Genomic DNA, 26,892 nt, shown 5'->3' on the forward strand with positions numbered 1-26,892 from the left:
TCCCGATCACCACAGGGGTTGATCCCATCTGGTTGGTGTAATTGGGAGTTTCAATATTGTCCAGCAAGGGAAAGACACTTTGGGAGCAGAAATCAGGGCTGAGGATGGATGGGGATGGATGGGGATGGAGATTCAGCTGGGGTTTGGTGGTGGTTGGAGCATGGAAGAGTCCAGGTGATGTGAGCCAAAGGCTGGAATTGCTGTGGGAAGTGGGGATGAATTCTCCCTCCTCAGCTGGTGAAGGATCAGGGAAGCTCCCTGTGCTCTTCCAGCAGGGATCTGCCCTGGGAAATCCATCCTGAACTGAACATCCCAACTGGAGTCAGCACTGAGGGAGCAGAGCATGGAAGCTCCAAAGGCAGGATTTGGGGAAATATCTGCCAAGGTTTGGATGGCAGGGGATCCCTAAATCCTGGGAGATGCTGCTCCTGTGGGCTCAGCTTCACCCTTGATGCCTTGAACTCATCCATCCTTCTGCTCTGCTCTGGTGACTCTCACCTGGATCTGCCACCAGCATCAGGACATGGAGCTGCTGGAGCAAATCCAGAGGAGCCCCAGGGATGCTCCAAGGGCTGGAGCCCCTCTGGAGCCAGGCTGGGAGAGCTGGAGGTGTTCATCTGGAGAAGAAAAGCTCCAAGGAAACTTCAGAGCCCCTTCCAGAGTCTAAAGGGGCTCCAGGAGAGCTGGAGAGGGACTGGGGACAGGGGATGGAGGGACAGGACACAGGGAATGGCTTCACATGGACAGAGATCAGGGCTAGTGGGATTTGGGGCAGGAAATCTTCCCTGTGAAGGTGGCACAGATTCCCAGAGAAGCTGGAAGTGTCCAAGGCCGGACTGGACAGCAGCACCCTGGGATAGTGGAAGGTTTTGGGGTGGAAGTGGATGAGTTTAAGGTCCCTTCCCACCCAAACCGTTCCATGATAACGATGGTGAAATAACAAAAAACTCACTCAGTACAGCCACTTGCTGGGACAGCACCCCTCAGCATGTTTGGCAAATCCCTTTTTTTGGCTTTGATGCAGGAATTCCTTGGAGGTTTGTGCTTCCAGATCCGAGGGGTCCATGGTTCCATCAGCCCCTGGGTGAGCAGGAGCTGGAACGAGCTCCGAGCCTCAGCCAGAAGCACTGAAATTAAAAACGTGTCAGCCCCGCAGTTCCACCCTGAAAATACCAAACTCGTGTTATTTTTGAATCCCCCTGATTTTTCAGGGCTGCTGGAAATAAGAGCTCCAGCTCCTGACTTCCAAGCTATAAAGAGAGGTGAATCACTCCTGAAAAAAAAAAAAAAAAAAAAAAAAAAAAAATTCCTCCTATGGACCACCCAGGGGCTCCTGCAGAGCTGGGAACCACAAGTGGCAAAGCACAGAAGGATTTTCTTAACAAACTGCAACTGCACAAGGCAAAATCACCTCGGAACAGGAGCAGAGTTCCCCAAGTGAGAGGTGTAATAATGAAGCCAGGCTGATTAATATGCATGGAGCTAAATCACATTCAGGTCATGGGGTGAGCCCCAAACCTCCACTGTAACATGTTCCCTTCCAGGACCCAACATGTGTCTGGAATTCAGATAGAAATCACTTTTTTTTTCCTCTTAATTATCCAACTCAGCATAAATTATTATTTTTTTAACGAAATAATAGTTAGGGTTTTTGTTCCTTGCTGTGATTGGTCAGAGCTCTCCTTTTTTTAACAATCTGTGACTTTCTGAAGAGTCCTGCTGGGGTTTTAAAACTTGTAACTTGCAAATCACCGTGTCAGAAACCATGCTGCCAGTCATATAAAATATGAAATCACACATTCTTAGCATTTATTTGTTGTCATTTTTAATGAGAAAACATGGATTTTTTTAATCAGAACCCTGGCTGAAAGTCCTGAGGCTGAAACTGTCCCCGTGTTCTTGATGTTTGTACTGTGGAGTAGGATTTTGGGAGACCACATGCAAGAAATTCTCCTAAACAGCCAATAAAAGCTAAAATTAAAACAAAATATCGCCTCTTAAAACACACACTTCTATATTTAATGCTGCTCTTTAATTGGAAGTTCCAAGATTTCCTCCTGAAGGGTTTCAGGAGCGTTGCTGTCACGGATCCCTCAGAATAAGGAGGAAGGGGGGGATTCCTGTGGGAGCACCACAGAAATCCAGTCACTTTGGAAATCAAGTTATTGTGGCAATCAAATCACTTTGGAAATCCAGTCACTATGGGAATCAAGACACAATGGAAATCGAGACACAACAGAAATTGAGTCACTTTGGAAATCAAGGCACTGTGGAAATCAAGTGACTTTGGCCATCAAGTCACTATGAAAATCAAGACAATGGAAATCAAGGCACTGTGGAAATCCAGCCACTTTGTAAATCAAGTTATTGTGGCAATCAGGTCACTTCGGAAATTGAGTCACAATGGAAATCAAGGCTCAGTGTAAATTGAGTCACTTTGGAAATCAAGTCACAATGGAAATCTAGTCACAATAGAAATTGAGTCACTTTGGAAATCAAAATACAGTGGAAATCAAGGCACTGTGGAAATCAAGTTATTGCTGGCAATCAAGTCACTTTGGAAATCCAGTCTTTGTGGAAATCAAGTCACTCTGTCCCCTGGCTGATCCCTCCTGCTGAAAGCACAGGCAGAGCACACACTGTGAACCAGGGGCACAGATTTTGGCTGATCCTGGGCTCCAGGAAAGCTTTGCCATCTCGGAAGATCAGCGAGCTACGCATTGGGATGCTGAAATCCATCTTGGGATGTTAAAATTCGTCTTGGGATCCTAAGGTCCACCTGGGAATGCTGAAATCCATCTTAGGATGTTAAAATGCATCTTAGGATGCTGGAATCCATCTTGGGATCCCAAAATCCATCTTGGAATGTTAAAATCCATCTGGGGATGCTAAAATCTATCTTGGGATGCTGATATCAATCTTGGGATGTTAAGATCCTTCTTGGCACACTAAAATCCATCCTGGGATGTTAAAATGCATCTTGGAATGCTGAAATCCATTTTGGAATCCTAAAATCCATATTGGGATTCTAAGATCCATCTTGGGATCCCAAAATCCATCTTGGGATGTTAAAATCTGTCTTGGGATGCTGAAATCCATCTTGGGATCCCAAAATCCATCTTGGGATGCTGACATCCATCACCACGTTCTCGTTGACGTTTCATGAGTCCCAACGCTCTTCTCCTTGCTCGTTTCCCGTGCAGGTGCTGCTGATCCTCAGTGGGAACCTGAGTTTCCTGAACTGGCTGACCATGGTGCCCAGCATGGCCTGCTTTGACGACGCCAGCCTGGGGCTGCTCTTTGGCCCGGGGCTCCGGCACCGCGCGGCGCGGCTGCAGCTCCGGGGGCAGGGGCCACGGGGGGTGTCCCTGGGTGAGTTATTCCCAGACAGAGGGGAGTGGGCCTCTGCTGGGCTGCCTCCAGAGCTCTGCTCATCTCTGGGCAAAAGGAGCTCGTGGTGTCAGGGTGGTGGTTGGTTCGGGAGGGTCTGTGGGGACTTTGCCATGGGGGCATTGACATGGGGACAGTGCCATGGGGACATTGCTATGGGGGCATTGCTATGGGGGCATTGCCATGGGGGCATTGACATGGGGGCATTGCTATGGGGGCATTGCCATGGGGGCATTGACATGGGGACATTGCTATGGGGGCATTGCCATGGGGACACTGCCTTGGGGACATTGCTATGGGGGTATTGCTATGGGGACACAGCTATGGGGACATTGCTATGGGGACATTGCTATGGGGGTATTGCTATGGGGACACAGCTATGGGGACATTGCTATGGGGGCATTGCCATGGGGGCATTGCCATGGGGACATTGCTATGGGGGCATTGCTATGGGGACACAGCTATGGGGACACAGCTATGGGGACACAGCTATGGGGGCATTGCCATGGGGACACTGCCTTGGGGACATTGCCTTGGGGAAATTTAATCTGGGACATGTTCTCGGCAGGATCAATTCACAGCGAGTCCTGCAGCTCCTCAAAGTCAGTCCTTGCTCTGCCCCCAGTGGCTCAAACACAAAATAAGAATGTGGAGTAGAATTATTTAATTTCAGGGTGGTTTTAATTTTTTTTATTCTTATTTTCGACTGTTTAAAGTCAAGGATGAAACACCCAGTGGGACTTGAGGTGGGGTTAGAAGCTATTTTTTCACTTGCCCTCCTTCAAGGCATGGTGAAGAGAAGGTTCCAGAGAGACCTTAGAGGCCTTTCCAGTTCCTAAAGAGGGATCAGGAGAGCTGGAGAGGGACTTGGGACAAGGGGTGGAGGGGCAGGACACAGGGGATGGCTCTGAACTGCCTGCACGTTAATAAGGTTTTATAACCTCAGAGCTCCTCCCCAGTTACCATGATTAATACTGGGCTTTAATAAAAAAACCCTCCTGGGATAGGTGGAATATTGGGAAGGAATTCCTGTCTCTGAGGGTGGGGAGCCCTGGCACAGATTCCCAGAGAAGCTGTGGCTGCCCCTGGATCCCTGGAAATGTCCAAGTCCAGGCTGGACAGGGCTTGGAGCAGCCTGGGCTGGTGGAAGGAGCAGCTGCTGGTGGCCACCATCATGGTGGGGAGAGAATTCCCCAAGCCAGGGAGAAAAAGAACTCCTGTTCAGCCCACAAACGTGAAAAAGCAAATGCAAGGGAGATTGTAACCAAAAAGAAAAAAAAAAAAAACAGCTCAAGGTGGCTGATTCCCCCTTCCCAAGCTGCCCTGATCCAGAAGAAGCAGCCCTGGGATGTTTCTCATGAGGCTGCAGAACAGATGGAGAGTGGTGTTTGCAGCATTTTTATAAACCGCATATAAGCAACAAATTGCCTGTAATATCAACAACAATCACAGCTGCTGGGGTTAAATATCCCAAACATCTGTCAGAGGAAGGAAAAATGTCAACAAGAGGCAGCATCTGTCTCCAGGCTTTTCTACCAAGAAGCAGCTTATTAACCAAAAACGGGAGTTCCAGCAGTGCAGCTTCGTTAAATTTCATCTTTTATTTCACATATTTTGCTGGAATAAATCTTTATCAGCTTTTCCTCTGCTGGAGCTTTGCTTTAGAGGCTGTGAAAGTCTCTCAAACTTTTCTCCCACCTCTGTTTATGTCTCCAACCCCAAACAACACTGAGGCTGCAGCTTCTTTTTGGGAGGAGAGGCCAAAGGGAGTCACTGTGAGGGGGAGGCAGATCCTGTTTGGAGGAACTTGCACCTTTTCTGTGATGTTCTCCAGAAAGTCTGGCCGAGCCAGGGTGTCCAGGCAAGGAGGATTGTACATCCCACTGCAGTATCCCACCCCCAGGAGGGGTGGGGTGTCTCTAATAGCCCAGAATGTGAATTTCCTGCCTGTTTTCTCTGGTGAGGAAGCAGGGGCTGTTGAGCTGGTGCTGATGAGGCTCAGAGGAGCCCTCCTGGGCCACCAGAGCAGACAGGAGGGTCCCCAGCATGTCCTGATTTTCTGAGGCCAATCCTTGAAGTGTTTGATTCCTACTGATCCATTCCCATCCTGACCCCACTGGCTCCTTTCCTCACATTTTACTCCATCTTTGCCATCCAGGTTATTTTTTTTCCCCTGAACTAACTCCTTTTTTCTCTCTGATTGAGTGGCTGAAGGATGAGCAGTCCCTGCATGGCCATGGACTGAGTGAGGCTCTGTGCCTCTACCTGCTCTTGAATTAAAGGGGAAGGAATTAATCCCATCTTTAAAAAAAAAAACCCAAACACACCCCAAACCTCATAGGCAGCAGCACAGGGGGTGAGGAAAGGCTCTGTGAGACTCTGTGCATCTACCTGCACTTGAATTAAAGGGGAAGAAATTCAGTCCCTTAAAAACAAACCCAAAAAAACACCCCAAAGCTCGTAGGCAGCAGCACAGGGGTGAGGAAAGGCTCTGTGAGATTCTGTGCCTGTACCTGCACTTGAATTAAAGGGGAAGAAATTCAGCCCATCTTAAAAAAAAAAATAAAAAACACCCCAAAGCTCGTAGGCAGCAGCACAGGGATGATGGAAGGCCTGATCCAAACGATTCCCCAGCAATGTTCTCAGACTAAACAATTATTAATAGCTTCTGAGAGAGGTTCAAATAAACATCCCTCTCCCGCAGAGATGAGGGGAAAGCTGCACACAATTGCTTTGAATGTGATCCTTGGGCTGTTGATGTTAAATAAATGGGAGAGGCCGTGAGGGATGCAGCCCCTGGGGGTCCCCTCTGCTTGTTTGTGTGATGGTGGCCTGGGGTCCAGCCCAGCCCCAAGCTGCTCCTGCAACCCCACAGCCACACACATCCCCTCCAGCAGTGGGGAACTGGGGCTTTGCAGCAGGAAAACCCTCAGGATGGGGCAGCAGAACTCCACAAAACCCGAGGCTGATCCCCAGCAAGGTGCAGGTGCCAGCTGTGGTTTTTCCCCTGGTATTAAGGCCATGATTGATGTCACATTTTAGACATTTTTCACTTTAGCCCTTGCTCAGACTGTTTAGAGAAAGGCAGATCCCAGCAGCGATAGTGCCAAGGTCGGGGTGGTTAGGCTGGGTTTGTCAGCCTGGGTGATGCTTGAAGCTTTAGCTTTTATATTTTTCATATTCTGCACTGCATTACTGTGTGACTCTGAACTCCATATTAAGTGTTAGCAAGTTCTCCTCACAGCTTAGTTAGACAAAACAATCCTTTCCCAGCCTGAGAACCAAGGGCAATTATCCAGAAAGCAAGAGAAGGGAGCAAGCCAGGAGGATGAGACCTGGAGCTGGAATTGGACAATTAACCCCAAGATGGAAATGGACCAAAACTTATAAAAGTGTAAAAACTTGTGATTCTGAGTCCATATGGAGATGGATGGGATGGGATGGGATGGGATGGGATGGGATGGGATGGGATGGGATGGGATGGGATGGGATGGGATGGGATGGGATGGGATGGGAGCAGAGCAGAGCAGAGCAGAGCAGAGCAGAGCAGAGCAGAGCAGAGCAGAGCAGAGCAGAGCAATCACCTCCCTCTGCACTGGTTTTGTCCCCCACAGGCTCCTGTGTCCGCAGAGTGCTGAACATCTCCCTGGGCCTCCTCATCACCTACCTCAGCATCCCAGTGATCCTGAACCTGCTCAGCTCCAGGCAGGTCATGAACACCTCCTTCAACCCCCTCAGGATTGTCAACACCTATGGAGCCTTTGGCAGGTACCTGGGCACATCCCAGAGCCCTCTGCAGGGATCCCAGAGCCACCCTGTGTGCCTGGCACCCAGAGAGAAATCCTTCCAGCACTCCTGGAATATGAAAGACATGGAGAAAAGGAGCAGATTCCTTTCCCACTAAATTACAATTTATGGATTATCTGTTTATGAGAAATAAGGAAAAAAGGAACAGGTTTCTTTCCCACTAAATAACAATTTATGGATTATTTGGTAATGAGAAATAAGGAAAAAGGAGCAAGTTCTTTTCCACTTAATAACACTTTATGGATTTTCTTTATATGAGGCAGAAGGAGAAAAGGAGCAGGTTCCTTTCCCACTGAATTTATTTTCTGTGAGCTGTTTATGAGTCAGCTCGTTCCATCGACATAGCAAAAGTAAGAGCAGGATGAAAATACCCATAGGAGCAGGATGAAAATATCCACAGGAGAGTTCATCCAGGATATCTTCACCATCCCCAGCCCTCTTCATTTCTGGTGAGCTTCTCTTCCCTGCACTCCTTTGCTCTCCCTCCTGGAAAGATCCACACAGCTCTTGGTAGAGGATTTTTCCAATGGGTGGCTTGGGAAATTCATTGCTCCAGGAAATGGTGGAGACCAAAGTATTAAAAAAAAACAAAACCAAAAACAAAAAAAAAATATTTGGGAGGACAGGGCCAGCAGCAGCAGCAGCTCAGGAATTCCTTGCTCAGGGCTGCAAGCTGGGATGGACAGAAAGCATCTCCAGCTATGTTTGGAACCAGACTAGTTTGGGCTGGGTTTTAAATATCAAAATCTGGGTTTTTGGGGACTGATTTTCAGCTGGGAAATGCTGAAAATCAGGGCTGCATCATCAGATTATTCCAGGGACAACAGCAGGGCTGGACTTCTCTGCAGGCTTTGCCACCACCTGCTCATGGTGACCATGGATGTTCTCCAGAGCTCTGGCATGGGCTCTGGCCAAGGCCCTAGAGGAGCAGGCAGCAGTAAATAGAAATAGAAATAGAAATAGAAATAGAAATAGAAATAGAAATAGAAATAGAAATAGAAATAGAAATAGAAATAATGTGTAACTGTAGAAATATAGAAATAAATATAGAAAGAGAGAAAGATAGATAGAAATATAGATATAAAAATAAATCTGTTTTGCAGAAGGTGAAGCAGTTTGGCTGTTAAAGGTTTGGCCAGCCCAGTGAAGGGGAGGAACGAGTCCCATCACAAGCACTGGAGGTGCTGAGGACACATCAAATGAATGGAATATTCTCCTCAATTTTTCAAACAGCAGAAATTTCTGTGGACAGAAAAAAATTTCAAAAAAATTATTAAAAACATCAACACTTGTGGAAAATGCCAAAATTTCCTCTTTTTTTGAGAGAAAGATAAACAACCGCTGAACCTCTTTGAAGGCTGGAGTGGTGAAGCTCCAGGAGATTGTTTTCTTTGGGTTGTTGTCCTTTTTCTTCTGCTGCCTTTGGTTTGTGTCTCAGCAGTTAGCAGGCCCTACAGAGCATGTGCTGAAATGCTGCTATGGTGTGTTGGTAACTCCAGCCTGTGTAAAACAAAAAAAAGCAGGATTGCAGCTTCTAATGAACCTGAAAGCTGACAGGTTTGGAATCATACAGTAGGACCACTCTTTTATTGGGGATTTGGTGTCCCTAAGCCAGGCTCAGAACTCAGCCCAGGGCATAAAATGGAACTTGGCTGGAGAACCCACAGATCTCCTCAATGGAGGGAACAATTATAAGAGGAGATGCTCAGCATTCCTTAGTTTGGGAGCATCCCTCCCTGGGGGCCTCCTGTGGAAGGGGCAGTTTTCTTCTGTAGGTGCAGGGATGATGTGGAAAGGCCCAGTTTTCCTCTGGAATCCAGAGGAAAGAAGGTACCTTGGTGTCCAAAATCTCAGTTTTTATCTGGGTAGGAAAGGCTTGGCTCCTCCCCTGACTGGAGCATCTCCCAGAGGGATGATGTAATTTTATCAGTCATGCACTGGGACTCAATGGCCATTAACAGGAGATATCTCCTGGAGGGAGGATAGGATGTGGGAAGATAAAGATGATTGCCTCACTTGGCTTAAAGCTGACCCATTAGCAGATAATGTGTGCCAGGAGATCAGGGTCACTGCCCCACCCAGTTTTAAACAATGGCCCATTAACAGGTGATATCTCCCACGGGGATAAGAATCGCTGCCACACCCAGTTTTTAACAGTGGCCCATTAACAGGTGATACCTCCTGAAGGGTGGGTCATGAGAAAGATAAAGATGATTGCCCAGCTGGTTTAAAGCTGGCCCATTAGCAGATAATGTGTGCCAGGAGATCAGGGTCACTGCCACACCCAGTTTTAAACAATGGCCCATTAACAGGAGATATCTCCTGGAGGGAGGATGGGCTGTGGGAAGATAAAGATGATTGCTCAGCTGGTTTAAAGATGGCTCATTAGCAGAGGATATGTGCCAGGAGATCAGGGTCACTGCCCCACCTGGTTTAACAGATGGGGATAGAATGCACATTTCTGGCCACATCCTGCATTGCAACCCTGGTGTTGATCACAGAGCGGTGTGGTGTTTTGGTAAAAGCATGTTTTCAAGAGGTGTTGCCTTTCTTGGACCAACGAGCTTTTTCTATTAAGTGTTCCATGATCTATTCTATAAAAGTGCAGTTGCTTTTTAATAAACAGCTCCTTTCTGCCTCGGAAGGAAGTGTGTGTTGCTGTATCATTCACCATTCCTAGTCTGAGAGCAACACTGTGGCTGCTCCTGGATCCCTGGGAGTGCCCAAGGCCAGGGCTTGGAGCACCCTGGGATAGTGGCAGCTGTTGGGATTGGAACTGGGTTGGTTTTTCCCACCCAAACCATTCTGTGATTTGATGATTTTCCAGGATTCGAGCCAAATAACAGCATCCTGTTGTACCCCACAGCATCACCAAGGAGAGGACAGAGGTGATCCTTCAGGGAACATCCAGCCTGGATCCCAACGATCCCACAGCAGTCTGGGAGGAGTTTGAGTTCAAGTGCAAGCCTGGGGACTTGAGGAGGAGGCCGTGCCTCATCTCCCCCTACCACTATCGCCTCGACTGGCTCATGTGGTTTGCTGCCTTCCAGGTAGGTGCCTCTGGAAGCTTGGACCTGAAAAAAAACAATTCCATGGATTTACTATGTGTTGGGATCACTGGGGAGTGTTGGAAGCAGTGGCTGAGTTAATTAAGTTTTTTTTTAAAAAGCAAGAACAAAGGTTGTATTCCTGAAGGACTGTGCTACTGTAATGAAACTCTTGGCAGTTTTATGTGAGGTTTTTTTAAAGGTTTCTTAGCAGTGCCAAGAATCCCTGTTGGGGACACCCCTGGGGACAGCAGCTCTCATTCCCCACCTGCCCACACGTGGACATTGGTCCTTCTAAATATTTTCCCCATGTGATATCAGCAAACAGGTGACAGCCAGAAATTAAAAAAGGTGGGGGTGCAATTTGAATGTTAATTCTTGTTTAGCTTATTTTGCAAATCTTACCCACATGACATGGGCTGGGTTTTCCAAAACTCACTGACAGCAGTGGCATGAGGAAAACCCATCTCAGAGTATCCCAGGATTTTCTGTTTGTCCCTGCATCCTCTCCTGGAATATCTTCTTCCCTGTGCCCCAAACCCCTGGGTTTGCTTTCCCTGTGGTATTTTCATTTTGGTGCCTTTGGGATTCCTGGGCTGTGACATCGGGCCATGGTTGGATTTTTACCCTGCCGGTTTGTGAGTGCTAGAATTTCATTTAATCTGCATTAGGGCTGCTTATCCCTCAGGAAAACCACAGCCAAGGTCCAAACTCCAGCCAGGAGCAGTGCCTGGAATTAGGGAAAGGTGCAGGGGGTGGATGGAGCTGGGGCTTGAAGTCAGGGCTGTGTTTTGGGAGGGCTCTGAGTGGGGAGAAATCATCTCCCCCAGGCAAAGGTTGTGTCTGAGGTGTGAAGAAGGCTTTGCCCAGGGCAGAAATGTCCTGAAGGTTTAAAATAAAAAGGATCTGAGGTTTAAAGCTGAAGAGGATGGGACAGAAATCCTGCTGTGCAGAGTGTGGGCTGTGCCAGGTCCTGGTGTACCTGGGAGGAGGAAGAGGAAATAACTCAGCCTCTTTCCATCCTTATTGTTAAATCCAACATTATTTGTGTTTAATTCATTATTTGTAGTGTTCAATTCATTATTATTAGTGCTTCATTCAGTATTATTCGTGTTTATTTCATCGTTAGTGTTTAGTCCATCATTTTTAGTGTTTAATTCTCTAAAAGCTTCCCAGAAGGAGGTGCACCCCTCCTGTGGGGTGAACCTGTCACCCTGCATCCCATCCCACTCTTGTTGAAAACAGTGGGAATGGGGATAACTCATGGAAAAGAGTGGGAATGGGGATAACTAGTGTGGAGAACAGGGGGAATGGGGATAATTTGTGGAAAACAGTGGGAATGGGAATAACTCCTGTGGGAATGGGGATAACTTGTGGAAGACACTGGGAATGGGGATAACTTGTGTGGAAAACAGCAGGAATGGGGATAATTCGTGGAAAACAATGGGAATGGAGATAATTTGTGGAAAACAGTGGGAATGGGATAACATTTGTGGAAAGCAGTGGGAAGGCAAGTTGCTCTGGCACAGCAGTGAGCGTGGGATGCTCAGGCATGTAAATACCTGCTTAAGCATGGAAGCAAATCCCGTTTGGAATGGCCTCTGGAGCACTGAGAGCTGCAGGTCTGCTGCCAGCTGCCTCCCTGGGCTGCTCGTCCTGCAGAGCCACAGAAACCCCAGAGTGACAGAAAGGGTGAGGAGAGGAGCTGAAAGCCCAGGAGGAGCCTGTGGAGTTGTGCAAAACCCCTGTGGGAGTTCACAGAGTCCATAAACCCCAGCGAGTTGAGCCTCTGGATTAGATTTAATTTGTCTCCACGAGTCCTGGGATGTCTCTGGCACTGCTCTGCTGTGGCTCCAGGGCTGTGTCTGCACCTCCCTGGCAGTGGCGAGGGATGGGGCTGACATTCCCAGCTCTGACAGGCTGTGGAAAAGCCCCAGAGCTGGGGGAAGGATATTTCCCATCCCTTGGTGCTGCTCCTGACAGGCTCCTCTTTGCACCTCATCAGCATTTGACAAACGACCCCGGCATTCCCGAGGAACTTTCCAGCCTGGATTGGCTGCAGGATTCACTGGGAATGAACTTTCCAGCCTGGCCTTGGACACTTTCACTGATCCAGGGGCACCCCACCCCCAGAGAAGGGAGGAAATAATGGTTGAAATGTCAGAATGGGATTTAATCCCACAAAATTGAGGTTAAGCATTAGCAATAACTTTTCCCCCCTCAACACTTGCATGTGTTAGGGCAGAAACATCCTGGTTTTACAGGAGCCTGGTAAAGGCTTATCTCTGCTCCAGCCACTGATGCCAACCCTCCTGTAATTATTTGACTTCTGGTTTATGGTGGAATTTCAGGAATAGCCCAACACTGAGCTGGGCTGGCACAAAAGTCATTCCAATTCCTGGATTCAGCATCACTGATCAATAACAACCAGAAAACAAACTACTTCTTGTACTTTTGGGGTTTTGAGTTGTTCAGTTCTGCTGGTGCTGGGATGTCATGGATTCTACAAAAGTTGGGTGTTTATTGCCCATGTGGAAAAGGAGAAATCAAAAGGAAAGGCTTTTCCTTCCTTATTGAGGCATGAAGGGTATTTATTCTGTTTGGGGACTGCATGGCCAACACAAAGGCACCCTTTTGGTGCTTATCAAATAATAACTGCTCCAAAATAACAAAATGTTGCTGTCCTCAGATTGGGTTTGAAGCCCAGTGTTTGTTGGCTCATTCCTTAAAGCTGCTCCAAAAGTCTCTGGATGTAAAACCTGCCATAGAGCAGAGCTTGGGATGCTCTGGGGTGCAATGTGTGTTTTCCAGACATGAGGTTATTTATAAAAAAAACCTTCAGCTGCTTTCCTAAGAGCAGAGCAGGGTTGGTGCTCTGAGGTTCTGCCCTGGGTGGTAACAGAGTGATGGAAACTTCAGCTTGTGCATGACCTGAAAGAGCTGAGGAAAAGTAACCCCATTTACAGAGAAAGCAGGTTCATATTTTTGTGAAATGTTTGATTTGAACCTCCTGTTATCTCAGTTCTGCAGCCAGAAGGTGCTTAGAGGGAAAGTCTGCCCAGAGGAGGAGGTGTGAGTGTTGTAATCAACCCTCAGCCTTGTGCTCCTGTACCCAGCTCAGCCTTTTCCATCTCCCTCCATCCCCTTCCCACACTCAGCTCAGTCCCATTTTCCATTCAGCACTCTGCTCCACGTGCAGAGGGGATTTTCCTCCTTTTCCCTGGGATTATTGTCTCCCTGTGGCCGTGCAGAATTCCAGGGTGGCTCAGCTCCAGCAGGAGCAGTGCCAGGGAAGTGCCCCAAACCCCAGAGCAGCCTGATATCCTATCGTGCCACTGGCTGGATCAATACCTTGTCCCTGGGGAATGATTCCTGTCCTGTGACCCTGCCCTCTGCAACAAAGGGACTTTTCTTCCCCCAGCCAGAGGTGATACAGGAGCTGTGCCAGGTGTGGCCTTTCCCTGGGTGGGTGGGATGGAGGAGCTGATTCCCAAAGTCTTGCTCTGCTCTCTCCTGCAGCTTTTTATTCCTGCCTGCTTTGGGGAGCAGCTGCTTTCCCAGGGATTTTCTGATGGATTGGGGGGTGGCTTTTAGTAACTTCACATTGGGCTAAAGACACGGCTTTTTGGGAAACTCAGAAAAAAAGGATGAAATTAGGAAAAAATTCTTCCCTGTGAGTGTGGGGAGGGGCTGGATAGAATTCCCAGAGAAGCTGTGGCTGCCCCTGGGTCCCTGGCAGTGTCCAAGGCCAGGCTGGATGGACTTGGAGCAACCTGGGGTGGTGGGAGGTGTCCCTGCCATGGCAGGGGTAGCACTGGATGAGTTTTAGGGTCCTTTCCAACCCAAACCATTCCATGATTTCATGTGGTTATTGGGGACAACAGAATGGACCTTCCTTGGCCAGCAGGATGGTGACAAGTGATGGTGAGATGGAACAAGTGATGGAATTTCATAAAACAACAGAGGGTGACATTGACTGTGGCCTCCTTGCTGTGGGACAGGGATTGACTCCTGACAGCTCAAACTCCCTAAACAGCAAATGCTGAAGGTATTTAACTGGAGCAGTGCAAAGAGCAGTGTGCATATGGGGTGAGAATGCCCAGGATCTGAAATCCCACAGTGGAATTCCCCTGTCACATTCACGGTGGCTCAGCTGTGACACAAAACCAGCCCATAACAGGGGAAATGGAACCTGCCCTGCCCCTCTGGCAGCCCTGAAACCACTCAGGGCTCCCAAACATGTGAAATAATAACCCTGGGCTCCTGTGCCAAGTCTCCAGCTGTTCCCACATGTGCATCTAGTCCTGACCTCCTCCTGTGCCCGTGCCAGCCCCGAGATTCCATAAAACACCACACTAATCCCCAGTCCTTTTTCATTAAATGACCAATTAAAGCTCAAGGAAAAGCCTCTTTATTATTATTATTTCAGTTGGGAACACGTTCCCTGTAGCACCAGGGGGTTTGTATGGGTTTTTTTGGGATGATAACATTCTCTTGAATTTGTTATCAGCAGTTTGGTTGCTACTGTGGCTGCCTTGCTCTGGTGCCTGACTTAGCAGAGCTGTGAGTTTCCATTCTGTGCAGTTATTAAATTCTCCTGGACACAAATGAGTGTGTTCAAGGTGAGAACACCGTGTTTATTCCCTAGAAAAGTGTCAGAGTGGAGAGGTCAGAGAGTGCCAAAAGCACCAGGGCAGCACTGCTGGGGAGGGGATGCTCAGCTCCTCACCTGTGCCTGGGAGAAAGAGCAAATCCCCTCCCCCAAGTGGCATTTGGGGTGACACTGGCATGGGAGGTGGGGGAAGTGTCTGCCTGGGCTCTGCACGAGGCTGAAACCCATCAGGAATTCAAAGCTTGGAGGGGCTTAGCAAAAAATGCCTGAAGTTCTTTGTTAGTCCCCTCTGCTGTACCTGAAGTTTATTATGGAAAGAGTGATGAAATACTGGAATTGTCAGCCTGGGAGGTGGTGGAGTCACCATCCCTGGGTGTGTTTACAAAACACTGGATGTGGCACTGGGTGCTGGGGGTTTGTTCAGCTTTTGGGGCTGGGTTGGACTTGATGGTCTTGGAGGTCTCTTCCAGCCCAGAGATTGTGTGATTGTGTGATTCCGACACAGTAATTCTGTGATTCTGTGATTTTGTGATTCTGTGATTCTGTGACTCTGATTCTGTAATTCTCTGATTGATTCTGTGTCCCTGTGATTCTGTCCCTGTGTTTCTGTGACCCTGTGGTTCTGTGACTCTGTGATTCTGATTCTGTGATTCTCTGATTGTTTCTGTGACCCTGTGACTCTGTGACTCTGTGATTCTGTGACTCTGTGATTCTGATTCTGTAATTCTCTGATTGACCCTGTGTTTCTGTGTCCCTGTGTTTCTGTGTCCCTGTGACTCTATGATTCTGTGACCCTGTGGTTCTGTGACTCTGTGATTCTGATTCTGTGTCCCTGTGTCCCTGTGTCCCTGTGTCCCTGTGTCTCTGTGTCCCTGTGTCTCTGTGTCCCTGTGTCCCTGTGTCCCTGTGTCCCTGTGTCCCTGTGTTTCTGGCTGCTCTGCAGGGTCCCTCAGTGCTGGTGCTCCTGCAGTGGCTGTGCAGTCCCTGGATCCCCAGTTCCCCTGTGGGTGCAGCCAGGCTCTGTGTGGAGCTGGGGCAGGGCAGGAGCAGCTCTGGGAGTCTGGTCCAGGTCAGGATGGAGAAGGAGCAGCTCAGGGATCCATCAGGATCAGTCCTGGCTGCTTCTCCTGCTCACTGAAGATCCAAACCCTAAAATTGACCCCAAAACAGGCCTGTTCCACCTCCCAGCAATCCATCTATCCTGGATTATTATTTCTCCTGCAATGAATCCCCTGGATGGTTCAGGCTCTGTGTTGCTCACTCAGATCCCTCCATCCTGACCAGTCCAGAGCTGGATCCCACTGAATCCACAGAGGACCTCCTTGGAGTGACACTTCCCTGGGTGCAACCCAGATCTCCTGGACTCTTTTTTCCCTTTTTTTTTCCACTTTGCAGAGTAATGAGTTGAGCAGGGTCGTTAGCCCAGCCCAGGGAAGGGGGGCAGGGGCAGCCCCGCCTCAAATCTCCCACTGCAGACTTCACTGGGGCCAGACATGCTGTAAATTTTACAAGAAAAACACTTTACAGACCAGAAGTCCAACTCTGCTGAGCACAGAGCTGCTAATTAACAATTTGGAGACCACGGGAGCTGATCCCACCTTCCTGGAGCCTCCCTGTTCTCAGTCAGCCTTGGAAGGTTTGGGGGCCTCCACTGAGCTCCAGCTCAGGGATTCTGCTGGTTCCTGTTTCCATTCTCCTGTTGCTTCCCAGCTTTCACACAGCAGCTCCCAAATCTCCCATTTTCATCTCCTGGAAATGATGTTTAACATCATTTTAACATCCAGAGCTCTGGGATGTCTCAGGATGCTGGAGGTGCCACTTGTGATGTTTGATCCCTGCAGTTGCTGTGGCACTTTTTGGGAGATCCTCTCTCCCAAAAGTGATTCCCACCTTCCCAAATCCCATCCTGAGCACCTCCAGCACCCCAGAGCTGTTGAGGGACCCATGGGGACAGTGCCAGGTATCCCTGGGAGGTGGCTGAGCTTTGTTGGCACATCCCAGGTTCCTCCTTCCAGGGCTCACCCTGTGTCCCTCCCTGGATTTCTGTGCCAGGAGTGCAGTGGCTTCAGTCCCACTGTGGCTTCTGTCCCTTGTCCTGTGAGAAATGGATTTGTATGGAGTTTTCAGGCTCACACATTTGTGTGAGATATGAAATGCTGACTTAGAAATGCCATGGAATAGGGCAGATATTGCTGAGAGAGAAATGGAGCCAGGAAAAAAAGTTTCAAAGGATGGTCTTGCAAATAAAACTAGATACTTTGGAGAAATAGAACTATGAAAGATGCATTGTAATAGAACCCATGAAAGATAATTTTAAATTATTTGCTTTAAGGCATTTTACAGCATGATGTGACAAAAGCTGATAGGCCAAGAAACACTTATTGTAATTAAGAAATAGTTGGCTTCTGATTGTGATGGTGTGAATTATAGAATCTGTATTGTCTCATCCTTCATATGAGACTGAAAATGGAATGAAAGTTCTTTAAAACACTTCTCAGTTGCCCCAGTTCTGGGTCAGAAAAGGGCAAAATCCAGCCCTGTCCCTCCTTGAGAGCCCTCTGTGCCAGGAGGGGCTGTTGGGAGCATCCCTGTCCCCATCACCCACCCCTGATGGATGAGAGCAGATGGAAGGATGGAAGCAGGAGGGGGAGAAAATCTGAAATCATTCTGCAAAGCTTTTTGGCTGGAATAAATGTGGTTTTCCTCTAAATGGTGATGAGCTGGGGTCAGAACCCTGCCCTGGATGGGCCTGGGTGTTTCCATGGTTCCTGTCCCGTTTCCCTTGGTGACAGGAATAACAAACTGAGCCAGCTTTGCCTCAGGCTGGGTTCTGCTGAGAGCCCTGCAGGTAAAGCTGCTGGGTTTCCCTTTCCCACAGTGTCCCCTACTGCTTGCACTCAAAAATCCACTGAGGAACTCGTGGAAAAAGCAGGAAAAGGAGAAATCTCAGTGAAGCACTGAGAGTCACAGTGGGGAAATGCTTTCAGGAGTCTGGGCAAGAGCAAAGAGGATTCCTGTAAGGAGGGAACTCACAGAAACCAGGGAATATCTCAAACTGGAAGGGATCCATAAGGGTCATCCAGCCCAAATCCCTGCTTCCTCAGGATTACCTAAATTCAGAGTAAACTCTGCCACTGCTGCTCCAGAAGTGGTTCCACGAGGAAGGAATTGAAAGAGGGTGGATGACACAGCAGGAAATGAAGAGGAGACAGGAACTGGGGATAGAGAAGCCACTTTCTTCTGTTTTCCTTGGGATAACACAAGAGAACCAACCCAAACCCTTTTCCCAGGGGAAAACAATCTGGATTAAAAGGATGGATGAGTTATCCATAGAAAATGTGCTGTTATGGCTCCCCAGTGGGCTTTGCTGCTAAATAAATGATTTAAATCAAATATCTGGGGGCAGAATTGGCAGATGATCAGCTGAGACAAAGCTCTCCCTGCTCCCTGAGGGTGCCAGTCTCTGTCTGGACCTCAAGAATCCCATGGGATCTGTGCTGAAACACTGGGAAATTCACCATTTCCCACCCAAATCCACTGAATCTCTCCCCAAAGACAGAAATCATTCATCTCCAGGATAAGCCCAGCAGTCCCTAACGTTTCTATTTCTTCTTCCTCCCCCAAGACCTATGAGCAGAACGAATGGATCATCCACCTGGCTGGGAAGCTGCTGGCCCAGGAAGAGGAGATCTTGTCCCTGCTGGCCACAAACCCCTTTGCAGGCAGAGACCCTCCAAGGTAAGCCTGGAGCTATCCCAGGGGAGCTGGAAGCTGCTCCTGGATCCCATCCTGCTGGAGTTTGTGTCTGGTGGGATTTAGGGTGGGTTTGATGGACCCCAGAGTGCTGCCAGCACCTGGATTCCCCCTGGAGGAACCACAGGGACCCTTGGGATGAGCCCAATCCCAGCAGACCCATGAAGGGAACAGTCCAGTGTGAGGTTAATGACCTCCAGTGCTCTGGGCACCAACTTCATTGGGTTATCTTCTAAAATGAGCAAAGCAGCTGACAGTTGCTAAAAGGTCATTTAATGCAGAAGCACATCAGTCTCCAAAGGCACAGTCACAGACATCAGAATTCAGCTAAGTTTTGCTATAAAGTCTCAAAGAGAAGCAGAAGCTGCTCTTGTCAGGGTCCTGGGAAGCTGATGCTGCTGTGGCAGCTCCTGCCTTCTTCTTGGCTGTTGATGATGATGAGAGAGCAGAGCAAAGCAAATGGCAAAAAGCAAAAAGCACCAGCTCTCCCCAGTGCTCTTATATAGAATCTTTCCAACAAGCTGAGACACCACTCGGTGTCTCAACAAACTCGGACACCACTCCTTAACCTGTTAGAATTTTAATTTCTTAACACCAGGTTACATATAAACCACACAACCAACCTGTCTTGTTCTCTCTGAAAAATGCAAGCAATATTCTTACTATTGCTCTGTTATGTCTAAACATTATCTATAAGCACAGTCCTAGAGCCTTCACTGAAAACATCAATATATTTTTCAACCTTCACTAGAACTCACACTTTGATATCTGAACTTTTTACTTACTGGAAGCATTAGAGCTCACACTAAAACTTACTGACTCACTTACTTACCCTAAAACTTAAACTTCTACTGAAGCTTTATGTGTGATTAATGTACTTCAATCCCTCCAAAGGTTTCAATTCAGTCCCTGCACTCTGATTTCTCCCTGAAGGGTTCAGAGAATCCCCCAACTCACTGACTGCAGCTCTCACTGTTGCTGCTCCTGGCCAGGAATGGTCCCTCCTGCTGCTGCTTTCCTGCCCCTCAGCTTTTTGGGTTTTTTGCCACCTTGTGTTTGTGAGCTCAGCTCAAACCCCACCATTGCCATGGACCTCCTGAGGTGTTTCAAAGACAAAACAGCCCTGCAGGAGTTGTTGAGTTTGTGGACACTTGTCTTGGAGTTGTTTGTGTTTTCAAGGAAGAGACAAAGCCAACATCAGCCAGGGAAAGACACAGAGGAAAACTCAGAGGTTTTATACAAAAGTAATTTTGTCCCAAAAGAATCTGTTTTGTTGATGGAGTTATTTTTAGCTGAGAAAACATTTTTTTGGGGCATTTTGGATCAACTCAAGTCGTGTTATTCTCCTGCTAATGTTTTCCATTCGAGGCTCTGAGGATGCACTGCAAACAAGGATGCAGGTCCAGAGCTCTGGAATGAAATTCCCCTGGGATCCTGCTGATGTTTTCCAGCTTTAGGGCACTGCACCCCCCAAACTGAGAGAGGTGAGGCACAGAAAACTTCCCACTTTTACCAAAATGTTTCATCTGAGGTGCTTTGTAAACCCCAAGATGGTAAAAAACCAAAAACCCTGGAATGGTTTGGGTTGGGAAGGATCTTAAAGCCCATCCAGGTCCAACCCAAACACCTCTCACCATCCCAGGGTATTCCAAACCCCATCCATCCTGGCCTTGGGCACTCCCAGGGATCCAGGGGCAGCCACAGCTCCTCTGGGAATCTGTGCCAGGGCCTCCCACTTCCCAGCCAGGAATTCCTTCCCAATATCCCATAACCCTGCCCTCAAACCCAGTGCCCTTGGAATGATTTTTAACCATCCCAAACCATCTCTGATCCTGTAATTCCACAATCCTGGACTTTAATCCAGGTTGAGGGAAAAGTTTGCTGCCAACTTTAGGGATCCCTTCATTCCCACCACAGTAGCTGGGTGGAAAAAACTCCTAATTTTCCTACCATTATTCCTCCCTCCCTCCACTCTAAAGGGAATTTTGAGACTCAATTATTTTCATTCCCTGCTAGACTAAATAATTAGGGGAAGGGACTGTTTTCCATAAGAACCTTGTGCTCCATCCTCCACAGAGTTTGTTCTGTTAATGGAAACTCTACACCTTAAATAGCCAAGGGACTTTCAGAATGAGTTAATGCCTTCGAAATGAAATTTCGGAGACCAAAGTTTGGAGGGTTCTTTACAACTCAAGAAATTATAGTATTTTTTCAAGTGTGATAAACTTCAAATGAGAAACAGGTGAGTGATTAAAAATGAGGGCATTGTTGAGGGCCCAGCCTGGCTGAGTGGGAAGCTTGGACCTCAAGGCCAGTGATGTTTGGGGAATGTGGATTTCCCAAATATTCTGGGGCAGTGGATAGTTCATAAAAGCCCAGCCCTCATAAATCTGAACAGGAGGGCTTGGGCTGAGAAATTAAGAAGTGTTGAACACACCATGGAAAAGGCTGCAGCAATCAAAGGAAACAAAATTCAGATTTAGCCCACAGGAGGGGGAAAAAAGCCCCAGGATTTTGGGACTGTGTGGTGTCTCTGGTATTAAATCATGGTCACTTCAGGATTTTTATTCCAATTAAAGTAGCACTTTGTTGGAAAAGCCCCACCATGGGTGTGAAGAGCTGGATTTGTTGTGGTGGTTTTGAGGGAGCTGCTTTAAAGAATGTGGCATTTGGGATTGTTTTTTACTGAGTTTGATTTTATCTCCCATTTGAAAGTACCTGGACTTTATAGCTGGGCTGGGATCTATGGAGTCAGCCCAAGCCATGGGAAGAGCTTGGTCATATTTGCACTTTGCAGAAGCCAGTTTGGGGCTTGGACCCTCCCCAGAGGGATAAAGGTGACTCTGGAGCAGGCAGGGAGTGGAAATTCCTGGAAAATCCAGGCATCACTGGGATTAGGTGGAAATGAATCTCTCAGCTATTAGCAGAATTAAATCCCACAGTGCTGAAGAGAAGTTTAAGGGGTTTTCTTCAGGGAAGAACAGCTCAGGATTTCAGGGAAGGCAGAGCTCATCCCAAACTGGCAGAATTCCCCCCAAGTTGGGAAATCTGGTGGCCATGGGATCTCTTTTCCTTGGCAGGGTAAATTCCAGCTTTGGATCCATCTGGAGCCAGGTTTGGATTTTTCCCCCACAGTTTGTTCTGCCCTTGGTGTTGTCCCACCCTTTCTAACCCATCCAGAGAGGGAAATCCAGAAAGAGAAATCCAGAGAGGGAAATCCCCACTGTGCCACTTCCCAAGGGGATTTTGAGGATCAGCTGCCTGTGGGATGCTCCAACTCTGTGGGACCAAACCTTGCAAGAACCTCAGGATCAGCAGCACTAACAAACAACCCCAAAACTGCCCTGATTCCCTAAATTTAGATGAATTAATGCTCCCTTCCCACCAACAGCAATGCTGGAGCAATGCTACCCTGATGAATTTGGACTTCCCACCAGCTTATTTACAACAGAGCAGGGAACTTTGAGATAAAACACCAAAAAAAAAAAAAAATCCCCAATAACCCAAAAAGACACCCCATGTTTTGCTTTCTTTCATTCCTCCATCCCTCTCCCACCCCTCCTTGCCTTGTCAGGCCATTAATTCTAACAGAAAGCACCAGTGGTTTTTTCCCTGGAACCCCTCAGCTGTTGCAGGGAGACAGCTGCACCCTCTGGAACTAATTTCAGCTGTCTGGGAGATTTAGGCCCCCATCCCAACAACTCCAATATTGCTGCTAATTTTTAACACATCCAGTTGGGAGATGTCAGGAGGGGCTGATATACGAGCACTGCAGGGCAGCTGCTGCCAGGCATCTGCTCGGGGCAAAATATTGATTTTAAAAATCATCCTGATTATTTTTAGCCTTTCTGGCCTCCCCACCTTGCCCAGTCCAGTGGGGATGCCCAGAAAAATCCTTGTGGTGGCTCAATCCTCCCTCCTCCATCAATGCCATTGCTCTGCTGGCACTGCTGTTGGATCAGAAGTTGCCCAAAGGTCCCTTTTGTCCCTTTTCCCTCTTTCCATTTCCTGGAAAAGTCCTTGGAATGCCACCCTTGCCATGGGCAGGGACATTCTCCACTAGACCCCATCCAACCTGGCCTTGGATATCTCCAGGATCCAGGAGCAGCCACAGCTTCTCTGGTAATCTGTGCCAGGGCCTCCCCATCCTCCCAGGGAGGAATTCCTGCCCAATATCCCATGGAAATCCTTCAGTTTAAAACCAGTTTTTAATGGGAGCTGGTGCCAGTTGTTTCCCAGGGAGCCAGGAGGAGCTGCCAGGTTGTGTTTGCTCTGTAAATCCTGGGAAGCTGCTGGGGGCTGGGGTCACCCTTCCCCACCTTGCCATGGCTCCTCTGCTGTTGGATCCCAAAATCCTGGGAGCTTTCTGTGCTTTCTGGCACTGACCCCCTGGAGAACACTGCTTTTGACTTGATGCCTTGGAGAAGGCTTCCAAATTTGAGTGATGGAGTTAAAATCATGGCTGTGTGGTGAAGTGGAAGTGTGTGATCTCACATGGTGAAGGGTTTTACATTTGAGGCTTTTATAATGCAGTAATAGGAATGGGACAAGATGGAGGTTTTGGGGGGTTGTGTCTTTCAGTCTTCTTATTCCTTCTTCTTCATGATTTCAGATAGTTCCTGCTTGGACAGTTGGTGCTGCACTGAGGGTCACAGGGGTTTGGTTATTGGGTCAAAAGCATAAATAACATAGGTGTAAATCATCTATTGGACTATTTAGCTGTAAAATCCTTGTAGCTAGCTAAATTCACCTCCATTTTACTTGATTTTAGCTGGTAACTAGAAGTGTTGCAGAACTGTCTGTACTTCAGATGAGATTTAATAAACAACCAAGCCCAAACACGAGAAAATTCATCTCCCTCATGTTTTTAATCCTGACTCTGAGTGAAGACAGAAGAAAATGAACACAAGTCATTAATTAGGTGGTGCAGTTAACCCATTCCACTCTGCCCCTCTGTCCTCATCCTTCTCTGAGTACCTGGGACATCCTGCTGAGGTCAGGCAGCTCTTCCTGATATCCTGAAGCTGCTGTTGCTGTTTCTCCAGAGCAGGAATCAGGGAATTCCTGCAGGCTCAGTCTCCTGCATCAGGGAGGCTCCAAAACCTGTGGATCCCTTCCAGCTGCCAGGAGATCTTTGTGGAAACCCCAAATCTGCCCAAACTCTGCTGGAGGGATGGACTTGGGGCTGTCAGTTTGTGGCAACTTCCCTCCTTGAATCCTGGGAAGAGGGAGCAGGACCAGCACTGGAGGAGCTGGAAAACCCCATAATTCCAGGATTGAGGCACCCAAGCAGGTTATAAACATTGGCAGAGCTTGTAAACTCTGTGAGCCCTGAAATGAGGGGCTCCAGTGGGTATTAAATGCTGCAGCTTTTACATCCTGAGCCTGGAAAGGAAATATTCTCTCCTGGCTTCCAGGTTTTCCACGTTTATTTTGGGAATATCCAGAAATGGGACCAGCTTGGGAGGTGCTCTGCAGTCACTTAATGAAGGAAAAACCCCAAAGTATCAGGATGGCAGGTGGAGGGATGCTTGGATTGCCATAAAATCAGCCTCTGAAGCATTTTTGAGAGGTGGATCTGAGACTGGAGGTGGAAATGTTTTGGGAATTCCAGAGAGCAGACAGACAGCACAGCTTGGAAATCTCCAATCATTGTGGAGTGGCTACCTGGAGCCTCAGGGACTGTTCAGTAACACTCCAGTTATTAACAGGAATTTTGTGCTCCTGCAAAGGAAACCCTGTGGGAATAACACTTCAGCCCCTGTTTGGCTTTTGCAGCCTCAGAAAGCAGGGAAAAGAGGGAGTGCAGGGAGGCTGGAATGCAGGCAGCAGCTGCAGGGCAGCGTTTGTGGGGGTCAGATGCAGGTTGGTGCTCCCCAAATTCCACTCAGGGCTCCTTTTCCCTGTTTTCTTCCTTCATCCTCAAAGGAGGGGGGAAAATGGGGGTCATTGAATCAAGAATCATGGAATGGTTTGGGATAGAAGGGATCTTAAAACTCATCTAGTGCCACCCCTGCCATAGGCACAGGGACACCTTCCACTGTCCCAGGCTGCTCCAAACCCTGTCCATGGACATTCCCAGAGATCCAGGGGCAGCCACAGCTTGTCTGGAAAACATGATGGGTGTGATGAACACAGAATCCCAGGATCACTGAGGCTGGAAAAGACCTTTGAGTCCAGCAAATCCCAGCTGTGCCCCATGCCCCCCTTGTCCCCAGCCCAGAGCATTGAGTGCCACCTCCAGGAGTTCCTTGGACACCTCCAGGGTTGGACACCTCCAAACCTCCCTGGGCATCCCATATTCCCATAGTTTTGTAGGAAAAATCCCTCCTGGGTGCCAGCAGGACTCAAACAGAGCTTTACTGGCAGCCACCCTTGGCTTGTGTGCAGTTTCCTCCGAGCCCCTCACCCTGCCCCACTCCCCAAAGCGTCGGAGCCGTCCCTAATTATTTCAGCAGCAGGAAGGACCTTGCTGGCCGCTCCAGGGACCCCACAGCTGCGGTGCCCTGCTCAGTAGCAGGGTCTGTATTTTCCTAGCAGAGCAGAGCAGGTTTAAATGAGCACTGACATGACTTTGACAGTTTTATTTTGTGGCTATTTTATGGACTCGCCCGGCGATGCTCCGGCGCGGGCGCCGCTCCGGCCCTTGTCAGCATGTCCTACATCAAGGGGGACAAACCCCCTGGATCCAGCAGCATGGGCAGCTCCAGAGTGTTTCCTGACACTGATGAATGTTGCTTTCTGCACTGCTTTCAAACCTCCTTTGCTGTCAGCTCCTGGAGCAGCCGGAAAACAGATGCGCTCAGAGCCGCGCTGGCGGGGCAGGGGGTGCTGGGGCTCAGCTCCCTGCTCTGAAATATCCCAGGCAGAAATGGCTCTGAGAAAGGAAAAAAAATCCTATTATTCCTGCTTTGGTTGTTATTCTTTCATATTTAACGTGGAAAGGTGCGGGGAGTGCTCAGGGCAGGGGTGGTAAAGCTCCTCGTGCATCATTCCCGAGGCACAACTGGATTCCTAAATGACATCAGGAGGAGCCTGGGAGCTCCTCAAAGCCTGGCCAGAGTCACTGCTGCTGGCTGTGGGCATCCCAAAGAGGGATGGATGGATGGATGGATGGATGGATGATGGATGGATGGATGGATGGATGGATGGATGGATGGATGGATGGATGAATGGATGGATGATGGGTGGATGATAGATGGATGGATGGATGATGGATGGATGGTGGATGATGGATGGATGGATGGATGATGGATGAATGGATGATGGATGGATGGATGATGGGTGAATGATAGATGCATGGATGGATGGATGGATGGATGGATGGATGGATGGATGGATGGATGGATGGATGGATGGATGGATGATGGATGAATGGATGATGGATGGATGGATGATGGATGGATGGATGGATGGATGGATGGATGGATGGATGGATGGATGGATGGATGGATGGATGGATGCAGTATCAGGATGTTGAGCACCCACAAGCTGATCTCTCCATCCACAAAGGCTCCCAAACACCAATCCCAAGGGAATAAAAACACAGTACAAGCCTCTCCCCAGCAGTCATGCCAAACCCTGAGCTGCTGTTTCTGTGTCCCACAGGTGGATCCGGGGGGAACACTTCAGGTACAAGTTCAGCCAGCCCTGGGGGAAGCACGCCAGCGATGGGAAGTGGTGGATCAGGAAAAGGATCGGCCCCTATTTCCCCCCTGTCAACCTGCAGGGCCTCAAGAAGTTCTTTGAGGACAGGAATTGGCCTTTTCCCCAAAAGGACTGAGGGAAAAGCATGGCCAGAACAAGAGGGACCAGCTAAGAAGAGGAGAACAAGCAACTCCCTTCCAAAAAATTTTGGAATCTTCCAAAAGGAGATTCTAAAAATTTCCTGCCTCTCTATTTTTTCTCCATATCTTTTTTCACACCTATTTTCCAAAATATTCCCAGCCAATTTGCCCACTTGCTTTTTGAGCTGCTTTTTCTCACCTCACTGTTCTTTTGCCATTCAGGAATTCCACTGGAATTTGGAAAAAAGGCAAGCAAATAACCATGGTTGGTTTTGGGGGAGGTGTTGGTGTTGCCAAAAGCAGCTGAATGGGGGTTTGGAACAAAAACAGGGGAAAACAAACCAGGAGAGATCTCTGGGGTTGTGTGGGCTCTGGATGCAGACACAAGAATGCCCTTTTCCATGGTTTTTCCCACCTTTTTGACCACATGTAGCAAATGGGCACCAGTGGAAGCGTGTTCCTGGAAAGGGATTAAAGCAAACAATTCTTGGGTAAC

The 26,892-nt window shown here is 48.3% G+C and overlaps 1 protein-coding gene across 1 annotated transcript in view; it reads left to right on the forward strand.

Annotated features, from left to right (window-relative positions):
- Positions 1-26,892, forward strand: part of LMF1 (lipase maturation factor 1) — a 129,484-nt gene extending 102,592 nt beyond the window's left edge. The window contains exons 5-9 of the mRNA XM_079320266.1: positions 3,204-3,372; positions 7,005-7,158; positions 10,064-10,247; positions 18,482-18,594; positions 26,218-26,892. Coding sequence (XP_079176392.1) covers positions 3,204-3,372; positions 7,005-7,158; positions 10,064-10,247; positions 18,482-18,594; positions 26,218-26,392 — 795 coding nt within the window. The 3' untranslated portion in view covers positions 26,393-26,892. The remainder of the gene's footprint in view (positions 1-3,203; positions 3,373-7,004; positions 7,159-10,063; positions 10,248-18,481; positions 18,595-26,217) is intronic.

Source organism: Erithacus rubecula (genome assembly GCF_903797595.1).
Source record: "Erithacus rubecula genome assembly, chromosome: 17".
Taxonomy (NCBI): Eukaryota; Metazoa; Chordata; class Aves; order Passeriformes; family Muscicapidae; genus Erithacus; species Erithacus rubecula.